A 27,963-nucleotide genomic window follows, 5' to 3' on the forward strand; every position below is an offset into this window, starting at 1 on the left:
TATCCTGGGAGTTGTTCCCATCACACACCAAAAGAATCACTGTGGTTGTGGGACACCTCCCATCCATGGTTTGATGCTGTTGGGCAGCCAGAGACCAAGGTTCCTCTCAGAATCAAACCCCTCCAGAGATGTCTGTGGGTTTTTAGGGGTTTTTTTCCCTTAGATTTTTTCCCCCCTTAGATTGAAGTGGAGCAAGTGTGTTAATTACTGCTCAGTCTCAGGGCAGTAATTGTGTCCTGAACTTTGTTCCTCTCATCAGTGTGAGGGGCAGGTTCCAACTTGGCTCCATCAGAACAGGCTCCGGGAGGTGCTGTCACCTCACAGAGGAGCAGTTTGCAATAAAAAGTTACTCTAAATGTTTCTCTACAGCCCAGCCTGAGAATTGGAACCATCCTGGTTCCAGGTAAACACAGCATTTGCTTCTCTCACCTCAGTTTATTTTAGCTAATGGAATTCCATGAGTGGTTTGCTCAGATGCACAAAGTTGTTTTCCCTCAATCAATGAATAAAACTGATCCTGCCGCTTCTGGAGCCCACATGCACTCATGAAAAATGGTCAGTTCATTGCAGTTAACAATTTCACTATTTATTAAACAAGATCTTAATGCAAAATTGATTTTTTTTCCCCTCAAGTTGACAGTGCATTTAAAGAGTTTGTATTTGCCTATCGAGACAGCTCTTAAAAGCCATGGGGGCTAGGAGTGAAATTGAATTGTGATTTCCAGCTCCGTAAAGCTGGGGGCAAACAGGAGCTGATTTCTGATCTGATTTCAAGTGGGCACTGGGATTTTAGGGAAATGTGCAGCAGGCTGGGCAAACACACAGAAAATCTCCTGGGGCTTTGGTTCAGCTCTGATGGCCAGGAGGAAACACGAGGGAGAGTTCAAATCTCCGTTATCCTGGGAATCTGAGGGGAGGAACTCTGGGGAGATCAAACCTTCTCCAGAGGGGCCAGAGCAAAGGTCTCAGTGTGTCCCCAGGTGCTCAGCATTTCCCCAAGTGTTCTCTGTGTCACCCAAGGTTTCAGCTTGTCCCCAAGGGTCTCAGTGTGTCCCCAAAGGTCTCAGTGTGTCCCCAGGTGCTCAGCATTTCCCCAAGTGTTCTCTGTGTCACCCAAGGTCTCAGCTTGTCCCCAAGGGTCTCAGTGTGTCCCCAAAGGTCTCAGCTTGTCCCCAAGGGTCTCAGCGTGTTCCCAAGGGTCTCAGTGTGTCCCAAGCCAACGTGGTCCTTTCCTTTGGGGAGATTTTTATCCTTTGTCCTTTCTGCTTTGGGATTTTTGGAGCTGTTTCTCCATGTGCTCTGTCAGAGTTAAAACCTCCAAAGCACTGAAGGCAAAGACGGGATTCCAGATAATTTTTTAAGCTGTTTGATCATTACCAAGGTGGTTTTAATGACTGTATTTCATTACTTTATCCAAGCCCAGCCCAGAGCTGTGGCTCTGCCGTGTCTGGGCTGGGTGGCATCGATGATTTTCCCACTTTTCCAGTGGCAAACTCCACCACGGGCAGCGGCTCCCGGCGGGACTCGCTGACGGGCAGCAGTGACCTGTACAAGAGGACCTCGAGCAGCCTGACCCCCATCGGACACAGCTTCTACAACGGCCTGGGCTTCTCCTCCTCCCCCGGGCCTGTGGGCATGCCCCTGCCCAGCCAGGGCCCCGGCCACTCGCAGACTCCTCCTCCTTCCTTGTCTTCACACGGATCCTCGTCCAGCCTCAACCTGGGTAAGAGCCCTGCTCTGATCCCTCCAGCCCCGAACCTGGGTGAGAGCCCCCTGATCCCTCCAGCCCCAAACCTGGGTGAGAGCCCTGCTCTGATCCCTCCAGCCCCAAACCTGGGTGAGAGCCCTGCTCTGATCCCTCCAGCCCCAAACCTGGGTGAGAGCCCCCTGATCCCTCCAGCCCCAAACCTGGGTGAGAGCCCCCTGATCCCTCCAGCCCCAAACCTGGGTAAGAGCCCTGCTCTGATCCCTCCAGCCCCAAACCTGGGTGAGAGCCCTGCTCTGATCCCTCCAGCCCCGAACCTGGGTGAGAGCCCTGCTCTGATCCCTCCAGCCCCAAACCTGGGTGAGAGCCCTGCTCTGATCCCTCCAGCCCCAAACCTGGGTGAGATCCCCCTGATCCCTCCAGCCCCAAACCTGGGTGAGAGCCCTGCTCTGATCCCTCCAGCCCCAAACCTGGGTGAGATCCCCCTGATCCCTCCAGCCCCAAACCTGGGTGAGATCCCCCTGATCCCTCCAGCCCCAAACCTGGGTGAGAGCCCCCTGATCCCTCCAGCCCCAAACCTGGGTGAGATCCCCCTGATCCCTCCAGCCCCAAACCTGGGTGAGAGCCCTGCTCTGATCCCTCCAGCCCCAAACCTGGGTGAGAGCCCTGCTCTGATCCCTCCAGCCCCAAACCTGGGTGAGATCCCCCTGATCCCTGCAGCCCCAAACCTGGGTGAGAGCCCCCTGATCCCTCCAGCCCCAAACCTGGGTAAGAGCCCTGCTCTGATCCCTCCAGCCCCAAACCTGGGTGAGAGCCCTGCTCTGATCCCTCCAGCCCCAAACCTGGGTGAGAGCCCTGCTCTGATCCCTCCAGCCCCAAACCTGGGTGAGAGCCCTGCTCTGATCCCTCCAGCCCCGAACCTGGGTGAGAGCCCTGCTCTGATCCCTCCGGCCCCAAACCTGGGTGAGATCCCCCTGATCCCTCCAGCCCCAAACCTGGGTGAGAGCCCTGCTCTGCTCCCTCCAGCCCTAAACCTGGGTGAGATCCCCCTGATCCCTCCAGCCCCAAACCTGGGTGAGATCCCCCTGATCCCTCCAGCCCCAAACCTGGGTGAGATCCCCCTGATCCCTCCAGCCCCAAACCTGGGTGAGATCCCCCTGATCCCTCCAGCCTCAAACCTGGGTGAGAGCCCTGCTCTGATCCCTCCAGCCTCAGCCTGGGGGCACTGGTGACAGCAGCTGGACATGAGGCAGCAGTGTGCCCAGGTGGCCAACAAGGCCAGTGGCCCCTGGCCTGGATCAGGAGTGGTGTGGCCAGCAGGAGCAGGGAGGTCATTCTGCCCCTGTGCTCAGCACGGGTGAGGTCTCACCTCGAGTGCTGTGCCCAGCTCTGGGTGTCTCAGTTTAGGAAGGACATTGAGACACTTGAGCTCGTCCAGAGGAGGCCACGAGGCTGGTGAGGGGCTGGGAACACAAACCCTGTGAGGAATGGCTGAGGGAGCTGGGGGTGTTTATCCTGGAGAAAAGGAGACTCAGGGGTGACCTGATCACTCTCCACAATGCCCTGAGAGGTGGCTGTGCTCAGCTGGGGTTGGTCTCTTTCTCCAGGCAGCACTGACAGAATCAGAGGACACTGCCTCAGGCTGCTCCAAGGGAAGTTTAGGTTGGATATTAGGGAAAGGTTTGTTACAGACAGGGTGATAAAATATTAGAATGGCCTGCCCGGGGAGGTGGTGGAGTCACCATCCCTGGAGGTGTTTAAAGCAGACTGGATGTGGCACTCAGGGCCAGGGTTTAGTTGAGGTGTTGGGGCTGGGTTGGATTCGATGATCTTGGAGGTCTCTTCCAAGCCAGTGATCCTGTGAATTCAGCCTGGGTGAGAGCCCTGCTCTGCTCTCCCTGGAGCTTCCCTGGGGCCGGGCTGTGTGGGGTCACACAATCATTTCGGTGGAAAACAACCTTGAGTCAAGTCCAGCCCTCCTGGGGTGTGTGTCCTGCGTGGCTCAGCTGGTTTCCATCTTCCCTCCTCGGTTCCTCAGCTCAAAATTAGGGATAATATTCCCAAGTGTTGAAAAAACAGGATTTTGTTGCACGGGTCTTGGTAACAGTGGCAGAAGTTTGTGGAATAAAATAGCAAAGGAGGGTTGATCTTCAATTTAAATGGTTTTAAAGGGGATGTTTTAAAATACCCGTTAAATTTGGAATAATGAGCTTGGAATACAATTCCTCCTCTTAACCAGTATTCCCTGGAGCGGTGCTCAGCTTTGAGCTGGGGATTTGGTGAGTTTGCCTTGGACAATTTCCCATCAGTGTGGCCTCATCAAAAGCACAGAAGGAATAATTTTGGGAAGATCCATGACTTTGTGCAGCTGAATCTTCTCAGAGAGCTTCTGCCTGGCCCACAATAAAGTCAATCTTGAAAATAAATAAAGCAAATATTAAATAATAAAGCAGTGCTCATCTGAACCTCCTGAAGTGTTCATTCCCTCATAAACAAACCAAAGAGATTATTTGTTGCACCTGCAGCAGGTAATTTAATATTTCCTCCAAAAATTCACCTGGTTTTGGTTGCGTCATGAATCTGCTGGGTTTAACAAAACTTCTGCTTCTCAGGGCAGTTTTCCCCCCTCAGCGGACACTGTATTTATCATGTTTATTCCATGCATGTGTGATAAATCCAGTGCTGGCTCTAGGTTAGCTGGAATAGTCATAAATATGATTTTTGGAGATCAGCTTTAGATTTACCATCGTGCCTTGTTCAGAGCTTTAATAGAACAAGAAGGATTTTAACTTTATTTATGCAGCTGTGGAGGCCTTGGCTGACAGTTAAATGGCCACAATAAATTAGTCCTGAGGAAGAGGCTGATTCCAAGCCTGGCAGTGGGAAAAAGTTGGTTGCCCCTGCACCAAAAAATAAAAAAACCTTAAAAATTCTTTTAAATCGACGAATCGTAAGAATTCCTCTGGATCAGAGGAAGGTGGGTCTGTTTGGGAACAAACTCTGCAAAGAAATTGGAAGTAGCACCCCCAGAAATGGGTTGTGCTCCAGAGGATCTGCGTGGGGCTTCCCATGTTCCCAAAACATTCCTGTCCTTGTAGCCCTGGCCCCTCCGTGGCTGAGTCCATGCTGGCTGATGCTGTAGGTCACACCTCACTGGGATGGCTCTGGTTTGGGGGGATTTCACCTTGAAACCCGTGAAAAGTCCTTTTGTTTTTTTTAAAGTTCCTCTTTCACCAGCAGTGGAAGGCAGTGGGAAGGGGAGATCTGGTTTCCTTTGGTTAGAAAATAATTTCTGATGGGAAGGAGAAGCTCCCGGGAGAGCTCCGAGCCCCTGGCAGGGTCTAAAGGGGCTCCAGGAGAGCTGCAGAGGGACTGGGGACAAGGCCTGCAGGGACAGCACACAGGGAATGGTCTTTAAACTGATGGAGAATGGATTTAAATGGGATCTTGGGGAGGAATTCTCTCTGGGAGGGGCTGGGCTGGAATTGCCAGAGCAGCTGTGGCTGCCCCTGGATCCCTGGCAGTGCCCAAGGCCAGGCTGGACATGGGGACACTGGGAGGTGTCCCTGCCGTGGCTGGGGTGGCACTGGGTGAGGTTTAAATCTCCCTTCCAGCCCAAACCATTCCCTGATTCCATGGCAGCACACATTTTTCCTTGTTAGAAGCTCTAGGCTTTCTCCTTTTCCACTGGGGAGCAGTTTGAGATAAAGAGCACAGGGGCTGCTCCCGAATAATCTGAGAATGAGAGCCCAGGTGGGAGCACCCCTGGTGCTGTTTGCACAGAGGGAAGTTCCTGGGCTTTGGGGCCATTTCCTGCCCTGGGCTCCTGAGGGGGCACAGCCTGAGGGAGTCACTTGCAGCAGCTCTGATTGCAGCTGCCACAGTGACATAAGCTGCCTCTAAAGCCGGGCTGCCATCAGCAAATGTGTGCTTAGAGCAGGGTGAGCTGTGGCTGTGTCACTCTGGGCTGGGAGGCAATCACTCCTTGGCTCCTGGGCTGTGCCGTGATCCGCCTCTGGCTCCCTGGGAGCTCGGAGGGCTGAAAAATGAGGGGCATTTATCAGGCTGGGGTTTTGCTGGTGGTGCAAAGTGACCTTGTGAAGTGTCTGGGCAGTGCTGAGAGCCTGAAATAACCACACACAGCTCCGGTGGAAAGAGCTCCTGCAGGACAAAGGCTGAGCCAAAAATGTGCTGGTACTCCAAGGTGTAAGGGATGAGCAGCTGTGGCTGGCTGGGGTGGAGCCAGGCTGTGAGTAAATCCCACCTTTGGGTGCTAAAGGCGGCAGGGGCTGCCTGCTCCCCAGGGTTGATCAAAATTAGAGATTTGCGAATTAGTAAATGAATATTTTTTAAGTTACAAGATTTTATTTTGGCCAGGTTGTGCTTTATGGAGGGACAGGACACAGGGAATGGCTTCCCAGTGCCGGAGGGCAGGGCTGGATGGGAGATTGGGAACTGGGAATTGTTCCCTGGGAGTGTCCAAGGCTGGGAGCAGATGGGACAGTGGGAGGTGTCCCTGCCATGGCAGGGATGACACTGGATGGGATTTGAGCTCCTTTCCATCCCAAACCATTCCCTGATTTCTCTGTAGTCCCACAAGCGGCTTTTGGGAGTGTGGCTGGTGATCCCAAAGGACTGGGGCTGGATGTGTCTGGCTCCGACTTTCCCACTTTGGAGTGGGGATCAGTGGATAAATAATTATTTTAATTTTATGATACTCTTGCAAGAGCTGCTTGGGAGAACTTCCCCTTGTTGTAGCCAGCCTGTCACGTAAAGGGCAGGATGGGTGTGAGGGAAAGGACAATGTGAAAAATGGGGGACTTTTTGGGAAAAGTGGCTGCAGAGTTGATAACGAGTGAGCTGGACTGGCAGGGAGACAGGCTGGGCTGTGGCTCTGCAGGGACAGCAGCAGGGGTGCCTGCTCTGCCTGCCTGCCCCACAGCCAGCTTCCCATCTTCCCAGTTTCCCGTGGTTCAGGCATCCCTCCCCCAGGAGCTCCTGCCTTCCAGAGCATTTCCAGGGCCCTGGGGGAGTCTTGCTTTAAACCAGCTTCGGTTCAGGCAGCTCCTTTTGTGTTTCCTCCCCCTTGGTTTTCTCTTTGCTTCATCCTTCCATTGTCTCTTTCCTGCTGGAATCAGTAAATTCTCCCAGGTTAGAGCTTCTCCCAGCAAGCCCTGGGATGAGTTCCCAATTCAGAACAGGAGCTGCTGCATTGTTGAGTCAGAGCAGTGGAATAGTTTGGGATGGAAAGGATCTTAAATGCCACCCAGTGCCACCCCAGCCCTGGCAGGGACACCTCCCACTGTCCCAGTGTCCCAGGCTGGCCTTGGGCACTGCCAGGGATCCAGGGGCAGCCACAGCTGCTCTGGCAATTCCAGCCCAGCCCCTGCCCACCCTCGCAGGGAACAATTCCCAGTTCCCAATCTCCCATCCAGCCCTGCCCTCTGGCACTGGGAAGCCATTCCCTGTGTGCTGTCCCTGCAGGCCTTGTCCCCAGTCCCTCTGCAGCTCTCCTGGAGCCCCTTTAGGCCCTGCCAGGGGCTCGGAGCTCTCCCTGGAGCTTCTCCTCTCCAGGGGAGCCCCCCCCAGCTCTCCCAGCCCGGCTCCAGAGGAGGAAGGAAGGAGCTGTTTCATTGGAGTTATTGGTAAAATCCCACGGAAGTCTGGGATCTGACCAAGTCCTGGCACAGAGGAGCTGCAGGCACCAGAAGGTTTCAGGCCTGTGGTGGGGTTCAGAACGGTGATTTAGGAAACCTGTTCCCCTCAGGATCTCTGTGTTCCCAGGAGGATGTTGAACATCCTGGGGAGACCTGCAGGCAGCATTCCCACCAGGAGGGACAGACCTGGGGGAAAAGTGGAGTCACTCGTGAATCTCCAAGTGATTGGGGTTTTCTCAGAAACCCTCTGACAGATCTTCTATACTGGCTGTGCTCTAACGAAGAGATAACAGCCTGCGTGCCTGACCCTGCCCTTTCCCATCAGGAACTCTTTTCCACTTCAGTCCCAACTCTTAACTTTGCTCCAGGCGTTGAAACAAAAAGTGGGAATTCTGAGAATTTCAGCTGGAATTCTGAGAGTTTCAGCTATGTGGGAAACATTGGTGCCCATTGCTGAGCTTGTCCCTCCTGGGTTTCCTTCTCCTGTGGGAATCCTGGTCCTTCCAGGAGAGAGGAATATCAGGAATATCACCTGGTGGCTTCTGGGAGTTGTTGCTCAGTGTGGGAGTCAGGGGGTGCAGGGCAGCACTGGGAGCTCTCAGCTCTCCTTTTCCTTGGGGAAAAAAAAAAAAGGCAGGAAAAGGATCTTTCCTTCCTTGGGAAAGGAGAGCTTTGGCACCAGCTCCAGAGAAATATACCCAGCTCAGAGATGTAGAATCACAAAATATCCTGAGCTGGAAGTGAGCCACGGAGGTGATAATTAATAATTAATTAGGCTGTTATCAGACACAGAATTCTCATCCAGTTTCCTGCATGGGAGCTTCCTCCAGCTGTCGATGGCTGAGGAGTTCAGCTCCCTCAGCTCAGTTTTTATGGAATGCTTTAATTCCAGCCCAGCTGCCAGGAGCTGCTTCCCTGCAGCCAGCCATGCCAAGGTTTCCTTGGAGCTCTCCCCTCCATGGCACAGATTCCTGCAGCTTCATTTCCCTGGGATTCCCCCAGCCTCACCTTGGCCCTGCCGGTCCCTGTGTGAGCAGGATGTGCTCTCTGGGAGGACTTTGTTCCACCCAGGAAAATCCATGCAGGCTCCTCCTGCGCCAGCAGAGGGATCCCAAGGCCTGCAGGAAAGGCAGAAATCAAATCCTCTGCCGCCGTGCTGAGCCACATCCTGAAAATCTGCAGCCAGGGAAACAGCGTTGGATGGTTTAATTGTGCTCCTGTCAGAGCTTCTCTCCGTGGGATGGGGCATCACCTGTCCCCATATTCCTGGTTTTGGGTAACACAGCATCTCTGGTAGTGTGGGCGCAGATATTTCAGCCACTAACAGAAGCACAGGGGTTTAAAAATCTTGGTTGGTTTTAATTTATTGGTATTTACCTGTGTCTAATAGTGATTTGCGGGTTTATGTACACATTTTTATACTTTTATATCTATCCCCCACCCTCAGCACACTTATTTTTAGTTCAGTCCTTGTCAAGGCAGCGGAAGAGGTGGGAAAAACCTGAGGATGGAGGCAAAGGCAGTGGAAACAGCAAGACAGTGAAAATTTGGGAGTGTTGGGGTTGCCACTGGTCTGGTTCCGACAGCTTGAGCACAGGAGGAGGAACAGAAGTTGTTTCACTCTGTCAGAAAGCCACAGTCACAGATTTGATGTCACTGGATAGAGTGAGAATCACAGAAGATCCTGATTTACGAGGGATCATCAGAGTCCTTTGCTGGAGTCTGTAGCTGTTCCCACCTTTAATCCAGCAGTGCCACTGATGCTGGGACACATCCCCATCTGAATTCCTTGGAGGGCTGCTCCCTCAGCTCCGTCAGGAATCACAAAACGGGATCACTGAGGTTGGAAAAGCCCTTTGGGGTCATTGAATCCCACCTGTGACTGATCAGCCAGCCCAGAGTGCTGCGTCCAGGAATTCCTCCACCTCCAGGGATGGAGATTCCAAACCTCCTTGTGCAGTTCCAGGGTCTGAGCATGATAAAACTGGATCATCAAGGTTGCAGAAGCCCTCCAAGGTCTTCAAGTCCAATCTGTGACCAGTCTCCACCAGAGCACTGAGTGCCACATGTTCATTCCTTGGACATCTCCTGGGACAGGGACTCCAAACCTCCCTGGGCAGTTCCAGTGTCTGAACACCCTTCCAGTGAGGAAATCTTGCCTAGAAATCCCACCTCAGAATCCTGCTTAGCTGAATGTCAGACCCCCCTGTTGATGGAGCAGAGCTCAGGGATCCAGTGTCACATCCCTGTGCCCCCATGAGGCCCATCCATGCCATGTTCCCGTTTCCCACGAGGCTCATCCATCATGCCTTGTCCCCTTACCTCCATCCATGCCCTGTTCCCTTATCCTCATCCATGCCTTGTTCTCTATTCCCTCATCCTCATCCATGCCTTGTCTCTATCCGTGACCTGTTCCTTTACCCCCATCCATACCTTATTCCCTTATCCCTATCCGTGCCCTGTCCCCTTGTCCCTTTATCCCCGTCCATGCCTTGGTCTCTATTCCATTATCCTCATCCATACCTTGTCCCCATCCTGCCCTGTCCCCTTGTCCATGCCCTGTCCCCTTGGTCCCATCCATGCCCTGTTCTCTGTTCCCTTATCCTCATCCATACCTTGTCCCCATGCATGCCCTGTCCCCTTACCTCCATCCTGCCGTGTTCCCGTGTCCCCATCCATGCCCTATTCCCTTACCCCCATCCATGCCCTGTCCCCCCATCCATGCCGTGTCCCCTCACCCCGTCGTGCCGTGTTCCCGTGTCCCAGGGGGGCTGACGAACGGCAGCGGCCGCTACATCTCGGCGGCGCCGGGGGCGGAGGCCAAGTACCGCAGCGCCAGCAGCGCCTCCAGCCTCTTCAGCCCCAGCAGCACGCTGTTCCCGTCGTCCCGCCTGCGCTACGGCATGTCCGACGTCATGCCCTCGGGCCGCAGCCGCCTGCTTGAGGACTTCCGCAACAACCGCTACCCCAACCTGCAGCTGCGCGAGATCGCCGGGCACATCATGGAGTTCTCCCAGGATCAGCACGGCTCCAGGTGGGCTGGGGAGCCGCGCGTGGCCGCTCCGTCAGGAGGGAGCAGCGGTTGTGTTTTGTGGTTGTGCTTTGTTGGTTGAGTTTCACAGTTGGGTTTTGTGTCGCTTCCCAAAGCTGAGGCAGACCAGGGAATAAGCGGGAAAAGCCAAGCCAGTGTCACACTCGGGATCCCCAAGGATTGTCCTGTTCAATTCCTGGCCCTGCCCAGGCACCACAACAGTCCCTGTGCATACCTTGTTCCCTTGTCCCATGAGGTCCATCCATGCCCTGTCCCCTTATCCCCATCCATGCCCTGTCCCCTTATCCCCATCCCTCCCTTGTTCCCTTGTCCCCATTCATACCTTGTTCCTTTATTCCCATCCATGCCTTGTTCCCTTATCCCCATCCATGCCCTGTCCCCTTATCCCCATCCATGCCCTGTCCCCTTATCCCCATCCCTCCCTTGTTCCCTTGTCCCCATTCATACCTTGTTCCTTTATTCCCATCCATGCCTTGTTCCCTTATCCCCATCCCTGCCTTGTCCCCTTATCCCCATCCCTCCCTTGTCACCTTGTCCCCATTCATACCTTGTTCCTTTATCCCCATCCATGCCTTGTTCCCTTGTCCATGCCCTGTTTCCTTATCCCCATCCATGCTCTGTTCCCTTGTCCCCATCCATGTCCCCTTGTCCCACAAGGCCCATCCGTGCCTCGTGCATCCAGTCCCTGTGCAGGCTCCTGTGCACGCCTGAGTGTGTTGTCCAAGGTTGAGGACAAGTGCTGGTAGCAGGAATTCCTCCTCAGAAGGAGTTTCTCTGCTTTGTGGTTTGCTCACTCATCCCTCTGGCACAGCTTCGTGCATTGTAAAAGCCAGCTGGACACGAGATTTGCTGCGTTATTCCACTGAGATCTGCTTTGCTTGGAATGAGGATTCCAGCACGTGGCCATGGACCTCATGGCTGTGACCCCCCTGAGCTTTCAGGTGCCTGGATAAAACATCTGTGTTCGCCGGAGCTTTGCAAGTTGTGGATCACTGGAATGGCTTAAATTGGAATATTTAACATGTAATAGGGAGCTGAGGTTAATGGAAGTGCTCCATCTCCACAGCATAATAGGATTGTTCATGGTGGTTCCTGGAACACACGGGTGAGGCTTTGGGAAGGGGTTGAATGAGCAGATGTGCCCGTGGCATCACTCCAAGGCCTGTTTTTCAGGTTTATTCAGCTGAAACTGGAGCGTGCCACCCCAGCAGAGCGCCAGCTGGTGTTCAACGAGATCCTGCAGGCAGCCTATCAGCTCATGGTGGATGTGTTTGGGAATTACGTCATCCAGAAGTTCTTCGAGGTGAGTCTGCCCTCCCCTGCAGGTCCTGCTGGGGTTCCTGCTGGCCTGAGGTGTTGGATGAGCCTGGGAAACCCTGCCTTGAGGCTAAAATCACGGATAACTCAGCCCTGCCACCATCTCCTCCCCACAAGCTGTTGGGTTATTCCTGGTGGGGTGACTGAGGGGTGGGACTCAGGGTCATCTGAAAAGTCACACTTTGAGAAGCAAAATGTGTCGGGGTAAAGAGCAACGTATGCAGGAGATGTCAATTTCCAGTGGGAAGTGGAAGGGGCTTGGAATGAGCTGAGCCTTAAGGGCCCTTCCAGCCCAAACTCTGGCATTCTGTGAGGGACAGACCCAGCCAAACCTGCCCAGGATGCTGAGCTGTGCTCCTGGATTTAGGAATAAGGGAGAAACTTCTCCAGTAATGGCAGCTTCTGGAAGAGTGTTGTGTCCCTCCACCCCTCTCTCCACACTGGTCTGGTCCTTCGCCAGGAGTTCCTGGTGCTTCTGCCCAATAATTGAGGATGAGAATCACAGAATCTCCTGAGCTGGGAGGGACCCACAAGGATCAAATCCAACCCCTGCCCAGGCATCCCAACAAACCCACCCTCTGCATGCCTGAGAAGTTGTCCCAGCGCTGCTGGAGCTCTGGCAGCCCTGGGGCTGTGACCTGCCCGGGCTTGGTGGCCTGGCAGGTGTCACCCTGGTGGCTGCAGCCCCTTTGGGGTGTGCCAGGCAGGCACAGAACACGTCTGGCCGTGCCAGTTCACCCCTTTCCCACGGGATTGATCTTTCATCCCTCCCCAGGGTGGGAGGGCAGTGCCAGCGGCCGGGGGAGGGCTCTGTCCTCGCAGTGAGTGTTTGTCCTGTCCCAGTTTGGCAGCCTGGAGCAGAAGCTGGCGCTGGCAGAGCGCATCCGTGGGCACGTGCTGTCGCTGGCCCTGCAGATGTACGGCTGCAGGGTGATCCAGAAGGCCCTGGAGTTCATCCCCCCAGACCAGCAGGTAATTGTAAGTTTCAATTTTAACTTTCTTCTTGATGTTTGACGTTCCTGAGCTGTCCCCTCCTGTCCCCCTTGTGCCTGGTGTTCCCTTGGTTTGGTTCCTGGCATGTTCGTGGTGCTCCTTGTGCGTGACGAGTCTGTGCCACCGTCCTTGGTTGTCGTTGTCACCTCCTTGTCCCCCTTCCCTGGCCATGGGGCTGCTTCTCTGGAAGCAGATTAATTCCCTGGAAGCAGATCATGTGTGTAGGGAAAACTGAGAATGAGGGTGAATTAGAAGAGATTTTTAAATCCCTTGAAGGAAGAGTTTTGCCTTTAATATTCACCAAGTTATTGCTATGTGGGTCAACATCGTGCGCTCCTGCAGGGAGATGGATGAGGAGCTCCTCTTTCTGGCTTCGGAGAGATGTGGCTGATAGCCCCACTCAGAGCTCATTAATAAAGCACTTCCTCAAGGGTTTTAGGAACCATGAATTGAGGGGGAAGATACGCTGGGCAGGCTGGCTCGGGAAGGGTTGGGAATGGTTGTAACAGGAATCTCAATGTAGGTTATGAAGTTAAAAGTATGAAAGAGACTTTAGGAGTGGTCCTTCCCTTCAGGCTGAGCCTGAGCCAAGTGTGTCAGCAGGGCGGTGCCTGCGCTCCAGCACTGTGGCTCCAAGGATTTACTGTCTCCTCCAGAGGGGCAGTTTGGAGTACTCAGTGCTCCCAAAATTCCTGGCTTTGATTCAGGTGTAAGACTGAACTCACCCAGACCTTGTCAGAGCATTGAAATGTCCCAAAGTGTCATTTCTGTTTGTGAGCGAAGCTTCCACCCTGCACGTGGGGTATATCCGTCATGTCCAAACTTCACTAATTCCTTAATTATCACGTGTGTAAAATCCCAGCAAGTTCTGAGCCCAGAGCTGACCCTCTTTTAGTGGCAGGTGACCCTGATACCCAAAGTGTTTGTGAACTTGGTGCATTTTAGATTTGCTTCTCTTTGAGGGGAGCAGAGAGGAAAATAGGGGATGCACAGGAAAACCGTGACTCAGTTAGGATTTCTTTAATTTGGATACTTGGAAGAGGATGCTCATCCAGAACAAGAGCTTCATCTTCCCAGCATCCCAGGGTGGTTTGGGTTGGAGTGGAGCTCCAAGCTCCTGTTGCAGGGCCCCTCCCACCAAACCAGGCTGCTAAGGGCATGGCAGAGCAGCATTTTCCCTGCTGGTTTCTGTCTCCAGCAAAGCCTCATCTCCTGGCCATGGGAGCACCCCTCACTCCTGTTCATTCCTGCCCGTGCCAGCTGTGCCAGCTGTGCCCGTCGGAGCCAGGGATGCTGGTGGTGCTTTCTGTTTGTGCTCTGTCCTCCCGTAGAACGAGATGGTTCGGGAGCTGGACGGGCACGTGCTCAAGTGCGTCAAGGACCAGAACGGGAACCACGTGGTGCAGAAGTGCATCGAGTGTGTGCAGCCTCAGTCCCTGCAGTTCATCATCGACGCCTTCAAGGGGCAGGTGAGGCCCTGCCCAGCTCCTGCTCCCTGCTCGGAACAGCCTCAGAGTGCCTGCGGCTTCAGCTCTTGGGAATTCCCAGTTTTAGCCACCACGGCTTGCCAGGTTGATGCAGCCACGTGAGAGAGTCCAGAAACTCCTTGGTCACGTCCCTGTTACCATTTCTGGGCAGATCTGTCAGAGTAAAACCTCCTTGAACGAGCCTGTTCTCCTGGAATATTGAGTGTTTTGGAGTGTTGAGGGAAAACAAGGCTCTCCCCAATCCATCTTCCCGGTGAAGGTGGTGAGCGGAGTTTTGTGCTGCTGAGGTACCCTAGTCATGTCTAAACTTCTTTAATTCCTTAATTAGCCACCTCACTTGTGTAAAATCGCAGCAAGTTCTGAGCCTGGAGCTGATCTCCTTTTAGTGACAGATGATCCTGATAACCCAAAGAATTTGTGAACTTTGTGCATTTTAGATTTGTTTCTCTTCGAGGGGAGCAGAGAGGAAAATGGGGGAGGCACAGGGAAGCAAAGTTTCATTATGATCCCTGTCTGTGCAGGTGGCTTAGAGGAATGCTGAATGCTGATTCCCAGGGGCCTCAGAGCAGGGAAAAAGCAGGAGTTTCATCTAGAAATGGGCAATTGTCTTTGACTCTCTGCAGTTTTTTCTTTTTTATTGGTGTCCTCTCCTGAATTGATGTCCTGGGTATCAGCTGTGTCTGGCTTTACCTGCCTGCCTCAGCTCCCAGTACAAAAGTGCTGCTCTTTGGGTGTTCCCAGCCTCAATTTAATTGGCTTTGCAGGGACACTTTGAAGTTTTGAGGACTTGCCCCAGGGATGTGAGGACAGCCAGGGGCTGTTACAGCAGGAACCAGGAGCTGGGAGTCCTGGGAAAGTGGGGATTGTGTTGAGTGGGTCAAAACCAGCAGGATTCTGGCTGGAAACTTGCTCCTCATTAGAGTTGAGGCTTGGTTTTTCCACTGGGAGTTTGGGAAGGCAGAAACATCTCTGGGAGCTCAGCTGATGGCACTGACATTTCCTTGACCACTTGTCCCAGTTTTATCTGAACCTTCACATGGCAGATTAAACTTAGCACCTCCCGATGATTTTTCTGCAGTTAATTGCACTCCAAGCCCTGTTTCCCTGCAGGGTTTACTCACCAGTTATTAAAAATGTGCGACTGTTGATTTAAACTTCAGTGCTTGCGTTTGCTGCTGTTGTTAAATCAAAGCAACTTAACAGGACTTTGTGCTTCAGACAAGAAAACGGAGCAGCAATAACAGAATGTGTCATGTTCTCACCCACAGATCTGCTAATCCATTAGAAATGAGAAAGATTCTTTGTTGTCACTTCTCCTAAGCACTGTTAAGGCTTTTAAACAAATCCAAGCAGTTGAGGAAAATCCTTTGCTGGGCATTTTTAACTTTTCTGGCCCCTAGCATTTCTTAAATAGCTCAAAATTTGTGCTGGCAAACAATGTGCTGGAATTATTTGGGAAGAATAACCAAACTTCCAGCAACGCTTGATTGTTCCAGGGGATTTTTGAATGAATCAAGAGGTTTTACCATTTATTTTTCATGGATGGGGAAGCTTGAGGCTTCCCCAGGTAGGGATGGGATGTGTCTGGGATCCCGGTGTGCCGCAGTAGGACACGAAATAAAGATGTTTGACCCCAGTCAGGAGGCAGCAGAAATCAGAAGGTTTATTTACAATTCATTCAGCCCTTTTATAACACGCTGGGCTAAAGGCGCGTTATTGGTCCATAGGACTGACACCTCTCCCCTTGGCTCAGGAACAGAAATAGCAAACAGCTCCTGTTGTCATGGGAAATGAATATTGTTTACACGAGGTTGTTTTGGGAAAAGGAAAACTGTTGAAAAGTTTCCCCTAGGAAAAGCTCAGCAATTCTCAGGCTCAGAAAATTCCGAGTCCACACTGCTGAGTGTTTGCAGTTGCAGCTGGTGCTGCCTGGAGCTGGCAGGTTTGTGGGATTCCCTGCAGGAATCCCGGCAGGTTTGTGGGATTCCCAGGAGCTAATGCTGCCCGTTCTTTGTCCGCAGGTGTTTGCTCTGTCCACGCACCCGTACGGCTGCAGGGTGATCCAGAGGATCCTGGAGCACTGCCTGCCCGAGCAGACCCTGCCCATCCTGGAGGAGCTGCACCAGCACACGGAGCAGCTGGTGCAGGTCAGTGTGGCGGGGCTGCAGCGTCCCCAGGTCACTGCTGGGTGCTGGGACAGCTCCTGCAGAGCCCTGTGGGGACATGGGAGGGAGCACAGCAGGCAGGAATTTCATCAAGTCCAGGGGGTGCCAGGGGTGTTGTCACCTCCCCTTCTGAGCTGGCCCCATGCCCTGGTGCAGGGATGCCAAGAGCTGGTTACTCCAAGGAAAAGGAGGTGCCAAGTCATTTGGATTCTTAAAAAGAGCTGGTTGTATGCTCACCTCCCTCCTGGCTGCCTTCCCTCCTCCCTGCAGTCCTTGGGAGGACCTGGTGTCCCAGGGTTTTACACGGGTTCTGCTCTGGGGGCCTGTGGATAAAGCGGCAAACCTGGCCCTGGTCCAGTTCCCAAATTCCCACTCAGATCCCAGGGCACAGACTGGGGTGAAGTCTGAGCCGGTCCCGTTCCCAAGTCCCGTGTGCTCAGTGTGGGAGGTGGGAAGAGGTTGGCCATGGGCATCAGGCCATGCCTCTGGTACCCTGAACTGGAAAATAAATGTCCCGTGGTTTGAAAATTCCCAAATTCAGAACAGTGTCCCATGGCCAGACCCGTGGTTCACCCCTCCAGGGCATGGGATTTGGTAGGTTTGAACCTGGAGTGAGGGGAAGAAAAGAGAGAATATTGACATGAGAATGTTGACATTTCCTGTGCAAGGACATCATTTTGAGTTATATAAACAATACAATTTCTACACAAACGCATCATTTTACCACTGGCACCACCCTTGAATCCACGTTCTTGCAGAAGTAGAAAGTTCGTGCAGTAAATATTAGAATTAATCTTTAGTTGTGCTTTTAACTCTGAGAGCTCTTTGGGAATCGGTTTGCTGGGAATGCTTCTAGTCCACACATACCCCTTTTGTGAGCCCCTGCCGCTGTCTCCCCCCAGGATCAGTATGGGAATTACGTTATCCAGCACGTCCTGGAGCACGGCCGGCCCGAGGACAAGAGCAAGATCGTAGCAGAAATCAGAGGCAACGTGCTCGTCTTGAGTCAACATAAATTTGCCAGGTAGGAATTCCTTCCTTAAGTTCTCCCTCTGGGAGCATGGACACATGGAAGAGCTGCAGAAGGCTCAGGGGTGGGTGTAGGGGAAGTGAGGATGACTTTTGCTTCGTTAAAAATGTTATTTATAATGGGTATTAACTGGGGTGTGTCAGCCGGTCTGTCATGGGGGAGGATGGAGATGTGGAAGAGTAGCTTTGATCCAAACTCCTGAATTTAACCAGGAGTTCTTGTGTGTTCTGGTTTATCTGATTTATTTTCATGGGGTTGAAGTTGTCACTACCCCTTGGATAATAAGAACATTCACTGCCCTGGGATACTGTGTCCATCCAGAGGGGATTTGGGAAATCAGTGCAGCAACAAATCCATCCCACTTTTCCCGGAGGAATCTCCACTCACAGCATCATTCCCAGCTTTTTGCTGTGTCCCTTTTGAGTCCCACCCAAGGAACCCTCCAAGGGGAGCTGCAGCATTCCCAGGCAGATGCTGCAGAGCCACACGTGGGTGAGGCGGAATCCAGGTATTTGGATGTCAGGACACAGCAGTGTGTGAATCCCTGCTGGATGTGCTTCCAGCCCTTGGAACATGCAGGCTGAGCTCTTTGAAGGCTAAAATTGCCCCTTCCTCTGATGAGAATCCTCACAGACACGAGGGAAGTGGAACATTAATGAGAATTAGGGGAGTGTGGTCTCCACGTTGTTATTTCAGGTTCTTCCTCCCTGCTTTGCCTGGCTCTTTTTTCCCAAACTTCTTTCCAGCTGGAGCATTAATTAGTGGAGGGTCCCCCGAGCAGAGCAAACCCTCTGGGTGATGCTGTGAGTCAGGCAGGGCTGTGGGATGAGCCCAGCACAGCTCTCGGTCCCCTTTCATGTACCCTACTTCTGGCTCTCCAGAGAGCTCAGGCTGCTCATTAATATATTCAGGAATTCTGGAAATCCTCTGCTTGGCTGAGATTTCTCATTCCTGAATGAGCATTTCCATGTTGTTCTAACCTTGGATGTCCATTCCCACCGTGTTCCAGTGTGGAGAAAATCAAAACAACAACTTGGCTTCTGGGGTGTGAGAGTGGACACTGACCTCAACTGTCCAGTTCCCAAATTCCCACTCAGATCCCAAGGCACAAATTGGGGTGAAATAAGAGCTGCTCCATATTGCAAATTCCCACTGAGATCCCAAATCCTGTCTGACAGTGCTGAGCTCTGCCAGTACAATTTCCCTGCCCTTGTAACAGCATGAGAGATCTTCTTAGGGTAGGATGGAAAGCTCCAAGGAGACATTTCGTGCTCAGTTCCCTGCTCCCATTCCCAGTTCCCTGCTCCCATTCCCAGTTCCCTGCTCCATTCCCAGTTCCCTGCTCCCATTCCCAGTTCCCTGCTCCATTCCCAGTTCCCTGCTCCCATTCCCAGTTCCCTGCTCCATTCCCATTTCTCATTCCCAGTTCCTGCTCCCATTCCCAGTTCCCATTCCCAGTTCTCTGCTCCATTCCCAGTTCCCTGCTCCCATTCCCAGTTCCCTGCTCCACTCCCAGTTCCCAGTTCCCAGTTCCCATTCCCAGTTCCCTGCTCCATTCCCAGTTCCCTGCTCCATTCCCAGTTCCTTGCTCCCATTCCCAGTTCCCTGCTCCATTCCCAGTTCCCTGCTCCCATTCCCAGTTCCCTGCTCCATTCCCAGTTCCCTGCTCCACTTCCAGTTCCCAGTTCCCATTCCCAGTTCCCAGTTCCCATTCCCAGTTCCCTGCTCCACTCCCGGTTCCCAATTCCCATTCCCAGTTCCCTGCTCCCATTCCCAGTTCCCTGCTCCCATTCCCAGTTCTCTGCTCCATTCCCAGTTCCCTGCTCCCATTCCCAGTTCCCTGCTCCACTCCCAGTTCCCATTCCCAGTTCCCTGCTCCACTCCCGGTTCCCAATTCCCATTCCCAGTTCCCTGCTCCCATTCCCAGTTCCCTGCTCCATTCCCAGTTCCCTGCTCCCATTCCCAGTTCCCAGTTCCCATTCCCAGTTCCCTGCTCCATTCCCCAGTGGTGGCTCCTCCTGCCATTGCAGCAGTGTGCTGAAGTGTGTAATGCACGTGGAGATGCCATCAGTGTATTCAGGAATTTTGGGAATCCCCTGCCTTGGCTGAGAATTTTCATTCCTCAGTGAGCATTTCCTTGTTGTTTTAACTTTGAATCTGCATTCCCATCATATTCCAGTGTGGAACGTTCCACATTTCCAGTGTGGAAAAAACCAAACCAAACAACGCAGCTCCTTGACTTCTCTGTTGTCAAGGTGGACCCTGACCTCCCAGAGCATCACTGCAGAGCTGCACAAATCGGGCTGAAATGGGAACTGCTCCAGTTCCCAAATTCCCACTGAGATCCCAAGGCACAAACTGGAGTGAAATATGAGCTGCTCCAAACCCCGAATTCCCACTGAGATCCCAAGTCCTGTGTGACATTGCTGAGCTCTGCCAGCACCTCTGTCCTCGATGTCCTGCCCTTGGAGCAACGTAGGAGGTGTCCTTGGGGCTGGAAGAAAAGCTCTGAGGAGACATTCCCTGCTCCATTCCCAGTTCCCTGCTCCATTCCCAGTTCCCTGCTCCATTCCCAGTTCCCTGCTCCATTCCCAGTTCCCTGCTCCATTCCCAGGTCCCTGCTCCATTCCCGGTTCCCAGTTCCTTGCTCCGTTCCCAGTTCCCAGTTCCCTACTCCCATTCCCAGGTCCCTGCTCCATTCCCAGGTCCCTGCTCCATTCCCAGGTCCCAGTTCCCTGCTCTGTTCGCAGTTCCCATTTCCCTGCTCCATTCCCAGTTCCCATTCCCGTTCCCATTCCCCATCCCCATTCCCCATCCCCATTCCCCATTCCCATCCCCATCCCCATTCCCGTTCCCCGTCCCCGTTCCCCTCCCGGCTGACGCCCTGGTGCCGTTGCAGTAACGTGGTGGAGAAGTGTGTGACGCACGCGTCGCGCACGGAGCGCGCCATGCTGATCGACGAGGTGTGCACCATGAACGACGGCCCCCACAGTGCCTTATACACCATGATGAAGGATCAGTACGCCAACTACGTGGTGCAGAAGATGATCGACGTGGCCGAGCCCGCCCAGAGGAAGATTGTCATGCACAAGGTGAGCAGGGGCGGCCCGGCCCGGCCCCGCTGGGGGCGCGGGGAGGAGAGGATGAGGGCTCAGAGATGGCACCGAGGGCTTGGAGCGTTTCAGGAGCTGAAAGATGGGAACGACAGGATGGTTTGGGTTGGAAAGGACCTGAGAACTCATCCTGCCCCACCCCAGGGACACCTCCCACTGTCCCCAGTGTCCAGCCTGGCCCTGGGCACTGCCAGGGATCCAGGGGCAGCCACAGCTGCTCTGGCAATTCCAGCCCAGCCCCTGCCCACCCTGGCAGGGAACAATTCCCAGTTCCCAATCTCCCATCCAGCCCTGCCCTCTGGCACTGGGAAGCCATTCCCTGTGTGCTGTCCCTGCAGGCCTTGTCCCCAGTCCCTCTGCAGCTCTCCTGGAGCCCCTTTAGGCCCTGCCAGGGGCTCGGAGCTCTCCCTGGAGCTTCTCCTCTCCAGGGGAGCCCCCCCAGCTCTCCCAGCCCGGCTCCAGAGGGGCTCCAGCCCTGGGGCAGCTCCGTGGATTCCTCTGGATTCCCCAGCAGCTCCAGGTGCTGCTGATGCTGGGGCCCAGGGAACAATTCCTTCCCAATCCTCCGTCAGTCTGTGTCCGAGTGAAGCCATTCCCCCTCGTCCTGTCACTCCATTCCCTTGTCACAAATCCCTCTCCAGCTTTCCGGAGAGATGCGGAGCTGCCCCTGGGATGGAGCTGCAGCTGCCGCTGCCAGCACTGCCCGTGTCCCAGTGACCCAGATCTGCACGGAGCCGGCGCCGCCGTGCTGCCAGCGCCGCGCGGGGCTGCAGCTGCAGAGCCACGGGAGCCTGGGCCAGGCCCCTGCCTGTGTCCCCCTTCCCTGTCCCTCTGTGTCCCTCTGGCTCTGTGGGCAGTGTCCCTCTGGGCTGTGTCCCTCTGGCTTTGTCCCTGAAGCTGTGTCCCCCTGGCTTTGTCCTCCTGCCTGTGTCCTTGCTGCCTGTGTCCCTGTGGCAGTGTCCCTTTGCTCGTGTCTCTCTCTGTCCCTGTGGGCTGTGTCCCCTGCCTGTGTCCCTCCGAATCCCTGTGACTCTGTCCCTGTGTCCCTCTCCCTGTAGCTGTGACCCTCAGGCTGTGTCCCACCGTGTCCCTGTGGCAGTGTCCCTTCTGGATCTGTCCCTCTGGCTGTGTCCCTGTCCCTGTGGCTGCCAGCCCTGCCTGTCCCTCCATATTCCTCCCAAGGCCGCTGGCCGTGCCGGTGCCCCCTCCGAGCCCGCAGCTATTGATCAAATCCTGTTTCCCACTTTACAATGAGTTTTGCTGTGACACTTGCCAGAATCCCGGGAGCAGGAGGCTGGAAAAGCCCTCCAAGGGCCCCACCTTGTCCCCACCAGAGCCCTGAGTGCCACCTCCAGGGATGGGGACTCCAAAGCTCCCTGGGCAGCTCCAAGGCCTGAACATCTTTTCCATGAAAAAACTCCACCTGATATCCTGGACTTCCATGGTTTAGCATTACCCTGCAGTGTTTGAATGCACAGCCATCCCAGGAGTTCACGTTTACCCAAAATTAAGATGTTTGGAATGAAATCTGCCTTGCTGCCATCCCCAGGGCCCTGTGCCTGCTGCTCCAAGGGCAGGCAGCTCTGGAAACAGGGAATATCTCCATTTTCCTGCTTTTAAAGGTCACATTTGCAGGGCTTTAGAGTGGCAGTGGAGGGAGAATAACAGGCTCTAAATGGGGAGTGACACTGAGGGGATTTTCATTTTTCTCACTGACATTTTTTGGGGTTACTGGATGAAAAATCCCAGGTAGAGCCAGAGAAACAAAATCCTGACTGACCCAGGCACAGAAAAGCTGAGATTTCTTTATTTTGGATACTGTCATGGATTCAAATGCTAAAAAAGCATTTTTGTTATTATATTTAAGCATCCTTGACTAAACCAGACTGATTTTTCTGTAAGAAACGGGAATTTGTGTGATGGAGCTGCTCTGACCTCCACGTGCATGGAATCAACACAAACAGCTGGAATAATCCTCAGGGATGTTAATTTTAGGTTTAGGAGCCACTCAGAGTCATTCTTATAACCCCAAATCTGTTTTAGTCCACAAGAAACGCTAAAGATAATTAAAGATATCTGGCAGGGGATACACCCAATTTATCTGTGGCAGAAGGGCCCTGGATTGTTAATCCATAACAGAGAGTTGTGTATTAAAAAACAAAACAAAACAAAAACATAAACAAATTTGTTCCTGACATTTCTTACTTCCTTCTTTTCCCCGTGGAGCAAAGCCTTTGGAATAAAATGCAAATTAGATTATCAGTGGAGCTGTCAAAAATAGCTCAGGGTTGACAGCTAAATGGGCCTGAGTGAATGTGATTTCAGCTGTGATCCCAGGCTGCAGGAAAGCCTGGAAAAATGGAGCCAGGGGCTGCAGGAATGGCTGGGGATTGTGGAAAACAGCAGGTTGGGATGGGGTTAAAAACGGGATTTTATTTCAGTTTTTATTTTAAAATAGGAAATTGAAAAGTGATTTTAACAGCTGCGTGAGTAAAGGGAAGAAGTGAAAGGGGTGAAGGTGGACAGAGAAGGAAGGGTTGGAATTGGAGCTTCTCTGCTCCTTTTGCTGGGCCCGGGAATCATTCCTGCTGGGAATGGGGAGCCAGGCTTGGATCTGTGCTTTTGGCATGTGGCTCCTTGGAGTGGAACAGGAATCTGGGGGACTGGAGGCTGAGCCGCTGAGCCAGGAGCAGTTTGGGATGAGTTCTGGTCAGTGGTGGGATGTGGCCACCCTTGGAGCAGGGAATGCTGGACATCCACAGGCTGTTCCCACTTGGAGAGGAGAAAATGGTAAAACCGTGGAATCCTGGAATGGTTTGGGGTGGAGAACTCTGAAATCCCACCCAGTGCCATGGCAGGGACACCTCCCACTGTCCCAGTGTCCAGCCCGGCCTTGGGCACTGCCAGGGATCCAGGGGCAGCCACAGCTGCTCTGGCAATTCCAGCCCAGGGAACAATTCCCAGTTCCCAGTCTCCCATCCAGCCCTTCCCAGGGAGTGAGAATCTGTTGAACTCAAAGCCCCAGTGCTTCCCTTGTGCAAAATCCCGCTGGGAATTGGGAGCACAGCGTCAATGCCCAGAGCTGCGTGACGCCAGCAGGGAGCTCTGGGATCCTGGGGTGTTGGTTTGCCCCAGAGCTCAGGGGGGACGGGGGGACGGCTGTGACCGCAGCCACGTTCCTAAATCCTGACTTCCCTGACTCTTCCTGACGACTTCTGAATTTTCATGACCACTTTTCCTGACTTTACCTGTCGCCACTTTTCCTGAATTTTTCCTGACTTTTCCTGATGGCTTTTCCTGAGCACTTTCCCTGACGACATTCCCTGACTTGTCCCGCTTTTCCCCGCAGATCCGGCCCCACATCGCCACCCTGCGCAAATACACCTACGGCAAGCACATCCTGGCCAAGCTGGAGAAATACTACATGAAGAACGGGGTGGATTTGGGGCCCATCTGTGGCCCCCCCAACGGCATCATCTGAGCAGGGCCCGAGCCCAGAGCCACTCCAGGATCCCAGGAATCCAGCCCAGGAATCCAGCCCACAATCCACCCGCAACGGTTGCTTAAAAAAAAAAGAAAAAAAAAAGAAATACAAACAAACAAAACCCACAAAAAAACCCCACCAAACAAACAAAGAAAAGCAGAAAAAAAAAAAAAAAAACTACAAAAAAAAGAAGATAAGCCTTTGTAAATTTCTTTAATTTTATTATGCATAACATGTACTAATTATTTTTTTTAATTGACTAATTGCCCTGCTGTTTTACTGGTGTATAGAATTCTTGTACATAGGTCTCAGATGTACATGGAAGGCCACATTTTTGTTCACTGTTGTATCTATATTCCAAATGTGGAGACTTTCAGGGTGGTTGGTTTGAAGACAACAAACAAACAAAACAGGGAAAAAAAAAACCAAACCCGTTTTTAATTCATTCATTTTTTTGCAAATACCTTTTTTTTTTTTTTTTTAACCTCCTTTTAGCCCAAAAGTCAGCGAGAAGTTGGGATTTTTAGTTCAGTGACACCACTGGCGAAGAGAAAAATTCAACTTGTTAAAGTTCGCTTCTAAACAAAGACACCAAAATTCCATTTTTGGGACTTTTTAACGGCTTTATTTCTGTTTTATTTGTGACTCTGATGTGCTGAAGGAGGGAGCTTAGCTGGCGTTTTGACAAAACACCCAGAGATGATTTTAAAGTGGAGGATTTTTGGGATTTTTTTTTTATGCCCACTCCTCTGTTCACCTGGAGAGACACAATTTGATTATTTAGCATGAGGAAAAACAAAAACAAAAAAAAAAAAATCCAACTCGGCTTTGGTCTTGCTTCTATAAATATATAGTGTATACTTGGTGTAGACTTTACATATATAAAAATTTGTAGTATTTTCTTGTTTTGATGTCTGATCTGTATCTATAATGTACCCTAGTAGTGGAACATACTTCTGACTGTACAATTGTACATTTGTAAACCTCTGTAATGTAAATGTGGAGAAGTTTGAATCGACATAAAACCCGTTTTTTGGTAAGAAAACAGGAAAAAAAAAAAGAATTTAGCAAAACCTGTGCATTTCAGTGTATATTCACACCTTTTATGGTCGTAGCATATAGTGTTGTATATTGTAAATTGTAATTTCAACCAGAAGTAAATTTTTTCTTTTGAAGGAAATGTTCTCTTTATACAGCCTAGTTAATGTTTAAAAACAAAAAAGGAAGAAAAATAAACTGCTTGGTTTTATTTGTCACCTAGTTGGACGGTAGAGATCCTTTCTAAATGTTCTACAGACCTGATTCAGTTCCAAATAGTGTTTTTTTGAATCTTACAAAGTAATGTTTTGCTTCTTTTGTGACAGTAAGAAACAAAAAGTGCAAAAGTACAGCCCCCCCCCCCCCCCCGGTTTTCCTTACAATCAGAGCCCCTTTTCACCTTGTAAAGTGTGAATCACCTCCCCCCTTTTTTGTACAGAAGATGAACTGTATTTTGCATTTTGTCTACTTGTAAGTGAATGTAACATACTGTCAATTTTCCTCGTTTGAATATAGAATTGTAACACTACACGGTGTACATTTACAGAGCCTTGTGTATATTTCCAATGAACTTTTTTGCAAGCACACTTGTAACCATATGTGTATAATTAACAAACCTGTGTATGCTTCTGCCTGGGCGACTATTTTTTGTAACTCTTGTGTAGATTGTCTCTAAACAACGTGTGATCTTTATTTTGAAAAATACAGAACTTTGGAATCTGGCCCCGGGTTTCATGGAATCATTGGTTGGAGTTTGGAAGCTTCGGTCCAGGGGCAGGACACAGGGAAGAGCTGGAGCTGTGCTTTTCATGGAATAATTGGAATTTAAAGCTCCAGTGCAGGGGCAGGACACAGGGAAGAGCTGGAGCTGTGCTTTTCATGGAATAATTGGAATTTAAAGCTCCAGTGCAGGGGCAGGACACAGGGAAGAGCTGGAGCTGTGCTTTTCATGGAATAATTGGAATTTAAAGCTCCAGTGCAGGGGCAGGACACAGGGAAGAGCTGGAGCTGTGCTTTTCATGGAATAATTGGAATTTAAAGCTTCAGTCCAGGGGCAGGACACAGGGAAGGATTTGGAGCTCTGCTGTTCATGGAATTTCAGTTGGAGTTTGGAGCTTCACTGTGAGACCAGGACACAGGGAAGAGCTGGAGCTGTGCTTTTCATGGAATAAAGCATGAAATGGAGATGGAAAAATTGAATATGGAATAATTGGAGTCTGGAGCTTCAGTCCAGGGGCAGGAGCAGGACACAGGGAAGGCTGGAGCTGTGCCGGAGGGTTGGGATGGAGAGCAGAGCAAAGGGTGTTGTTAACGGCTTTATTTCCGTTCTGTTTGTGAGTCGGACCTGCTGAAGGAGGGAGCTGAGCTGCGTTTTGGCCGAGAGGAAACACCCGGAGACGATTTTAATGTGCAGGATTGAGGACCCGTCCTGAACGGGCTCCGCAGGGATGGGGGATTCTCCTGAGACCCCACCTGCAGAGCAGACCCCACCTGCAGAGCTGCCCCAGCCCTGGAGCCCCCAAAATCGAGGATTTGGAGCTGCTGGAGAGCCCAGAGGAACCCCCGGAGCTGCTCCAGGGCTGGAGCCCCTCTGGAGCCGGGCTGGGAGAGCTGGGGGGGCTCCCCTGGAGAGGAGAAGCTCCAGGGAGAGCTCCGAGCCCGTGGCAGGGCCTAAAGGGGCTCCAGGAGAGCTGCAGAGGGACTGGGGACAAGGCCTGCAGGGACAGCACACAGGGAATGGCTTCCCAGTGCCAGAGGGCAGGGCTGGATGGGAGATTGGGAACTGGGAATTGTTCCCTGGAGATTCTCCCTGTGGTTTCTTTTTGTCCTCCCACCTCTCCAGGCTGCCCCACGGAGCTGATGGTTCCACCCCCACTCATCCCCTGCTGCCCCCACGACGCCCTGGTCTCCCTTATTCCCCCAATTTAGGGAAGCTCCAGCTCCCCATTTTTTCCCCTGTGTGAACCAAAGCCCCAAATCGGCTTCTCCCTCCAGCAGTTTCCCCCATTTGCAGCATCTGGGACCTTCCCCATCCCTTTGCTGCCTTGAAAAACCCTTTTCCAGAGGGACATTCGGGGAATGCTGATGAATCTGGGGACTTGCGGTGGCCGGGTCACGTGTGGCCAGGTCATGGAGGGGGGGAAAATGCCCATTTTACGGGAAATGACTTATTTTGGTTTAGCCTGTGGAATGGGTGGTTTTCAAAGCCCGGACTCTTCCCATTCCCCGTTTCCACCCCTCAGCAGGGCCAGCACCCCTGGGACCCCCCCCCGGGACTGCTCTGGGACCCCCCCCCCGGGACTGATCTCTCCCCCACCCCACTGGTATTAAACTCAGCCGGAGATTTGGGCTTTGCCGACCTTTCTGCCCCGCTTTGAAGCCGCTCTGTGCCCCAGCATCGCCCCCAGGGCCACGGGCACCGGTCCTTGGGGGTTTTAGAGCTCTTTGGGTGTCTTTGAGCTCTTCACCCCCTCACTGACCTGGTGGTGCCTGGGGAGCTCGGCCGGCTGCGGGGTTGGGGACAAACACGGCGAAAACAACGGGTGAACATCCACTTTTTAATGTTTAATCCAGCACTGAGCGTTCAAACTCCGTGTTTGTTCCCCCAGATCCCTGCGGGTCCGGGCTCAGCCCTGGGCACCCGCCCCAGCCCGGGGTGCTCGGGAATGGGCTCGGCTGTCACCGAGCTCTGCCTGTGACAGAGGGGACACGGCCCGGGAAGGACACGGGCGCTCCGGGCTCCGGCCCCTGCTGAGCACGGCTGTGACTGCTGCCGGAGAAGGGAAGAGCGGGGACCTGTCAGCCCAGCCGGGATCCTCTGGGACACCCCTGGTGCCACCGCACCGGGGGGACACGAGGGGACACGAGGGGACACGAGGGGACCGCAGCTGCCGCTGCCACCGCGGCCGCAGCCAGGACAAC

General features: G+C 52.7%; 1 protein-coding gene across 9 annotated transcripts in view; it reads left to right on the forward strand.

Moving 5' to 3' along the window:
• The window catches only part of PUM1 (pumilio RNA binding family member 1), an 88,138-nt gene extending 62,375 nt beyond the window's left edge, over window positions 1-25,763 (forward strand). For 6 of the 9 annotated variants that reach the window (XM_066204638.1, XM_066204639.1, XM_066204640.1 and 3 more), the window contains 9 exons: window positions 1,487-1,723; window positions 10,129-10,396; window positions 11,588-11,717; window positions 12,575-12,709; window positions 14,056-14,193; window positions 16,233-16,358; window positions 17,279-17,400; window positions 20,306-20,498; window positions 23,869-25,763. In XM_066204638.1, the coding sequence (XP_066060735.1) occupies window positions 1,487-1,723; window positions 10,129-10,396; window positions 11,588-11,717; window positions 12,575-12,709; window positions 14,056-14,193; window positions 16,233-16,358; window positions 17,279-17,400; window positions 20,306-20,498; window positions 23,869-24,000 (1,481 nt within the window). In that variant the 3' untranslated portion in view covers window positions 24,001-25,763. The remainder of the gene's footprint in view (window positions 1-1,486; window positions 1,724-10,128; window positions 10,397-11,587; window positions 11,718-12,574; window positions 12,710-14,055; window positions 14,194-16,232; window positions 16,359-17,278; window positions 17,401-20,305; window positions 20,499-23,868) is intronic. The other 3 variants (XM_066204641.1, XM_066204642.1, XM_066204646.1) reach the window with 1 other exon arrangement.
• The last annotated feature ends 2,200 nt before the right edge of the window (window positions 25,764-27,963 follow it).

This window comes from Chamaea fasciata, unplaced genomic scaffold, assembly GCF_029207755.1.
Source record: "Chamaea fasciata isolate MVZ Bird 193981 ecotype frontalis unplaced genomic scaffold, bChaFas1.0.hap1 SCAF_26, whole genome shotgun sequence".
In the NCBI taxonomy this organism is placed as follows: Eukaryota; Metazoa; Chordata; class Aves; order Passeriformes; family Sylviidae; genus Chamaea; species Chamaea fasciata.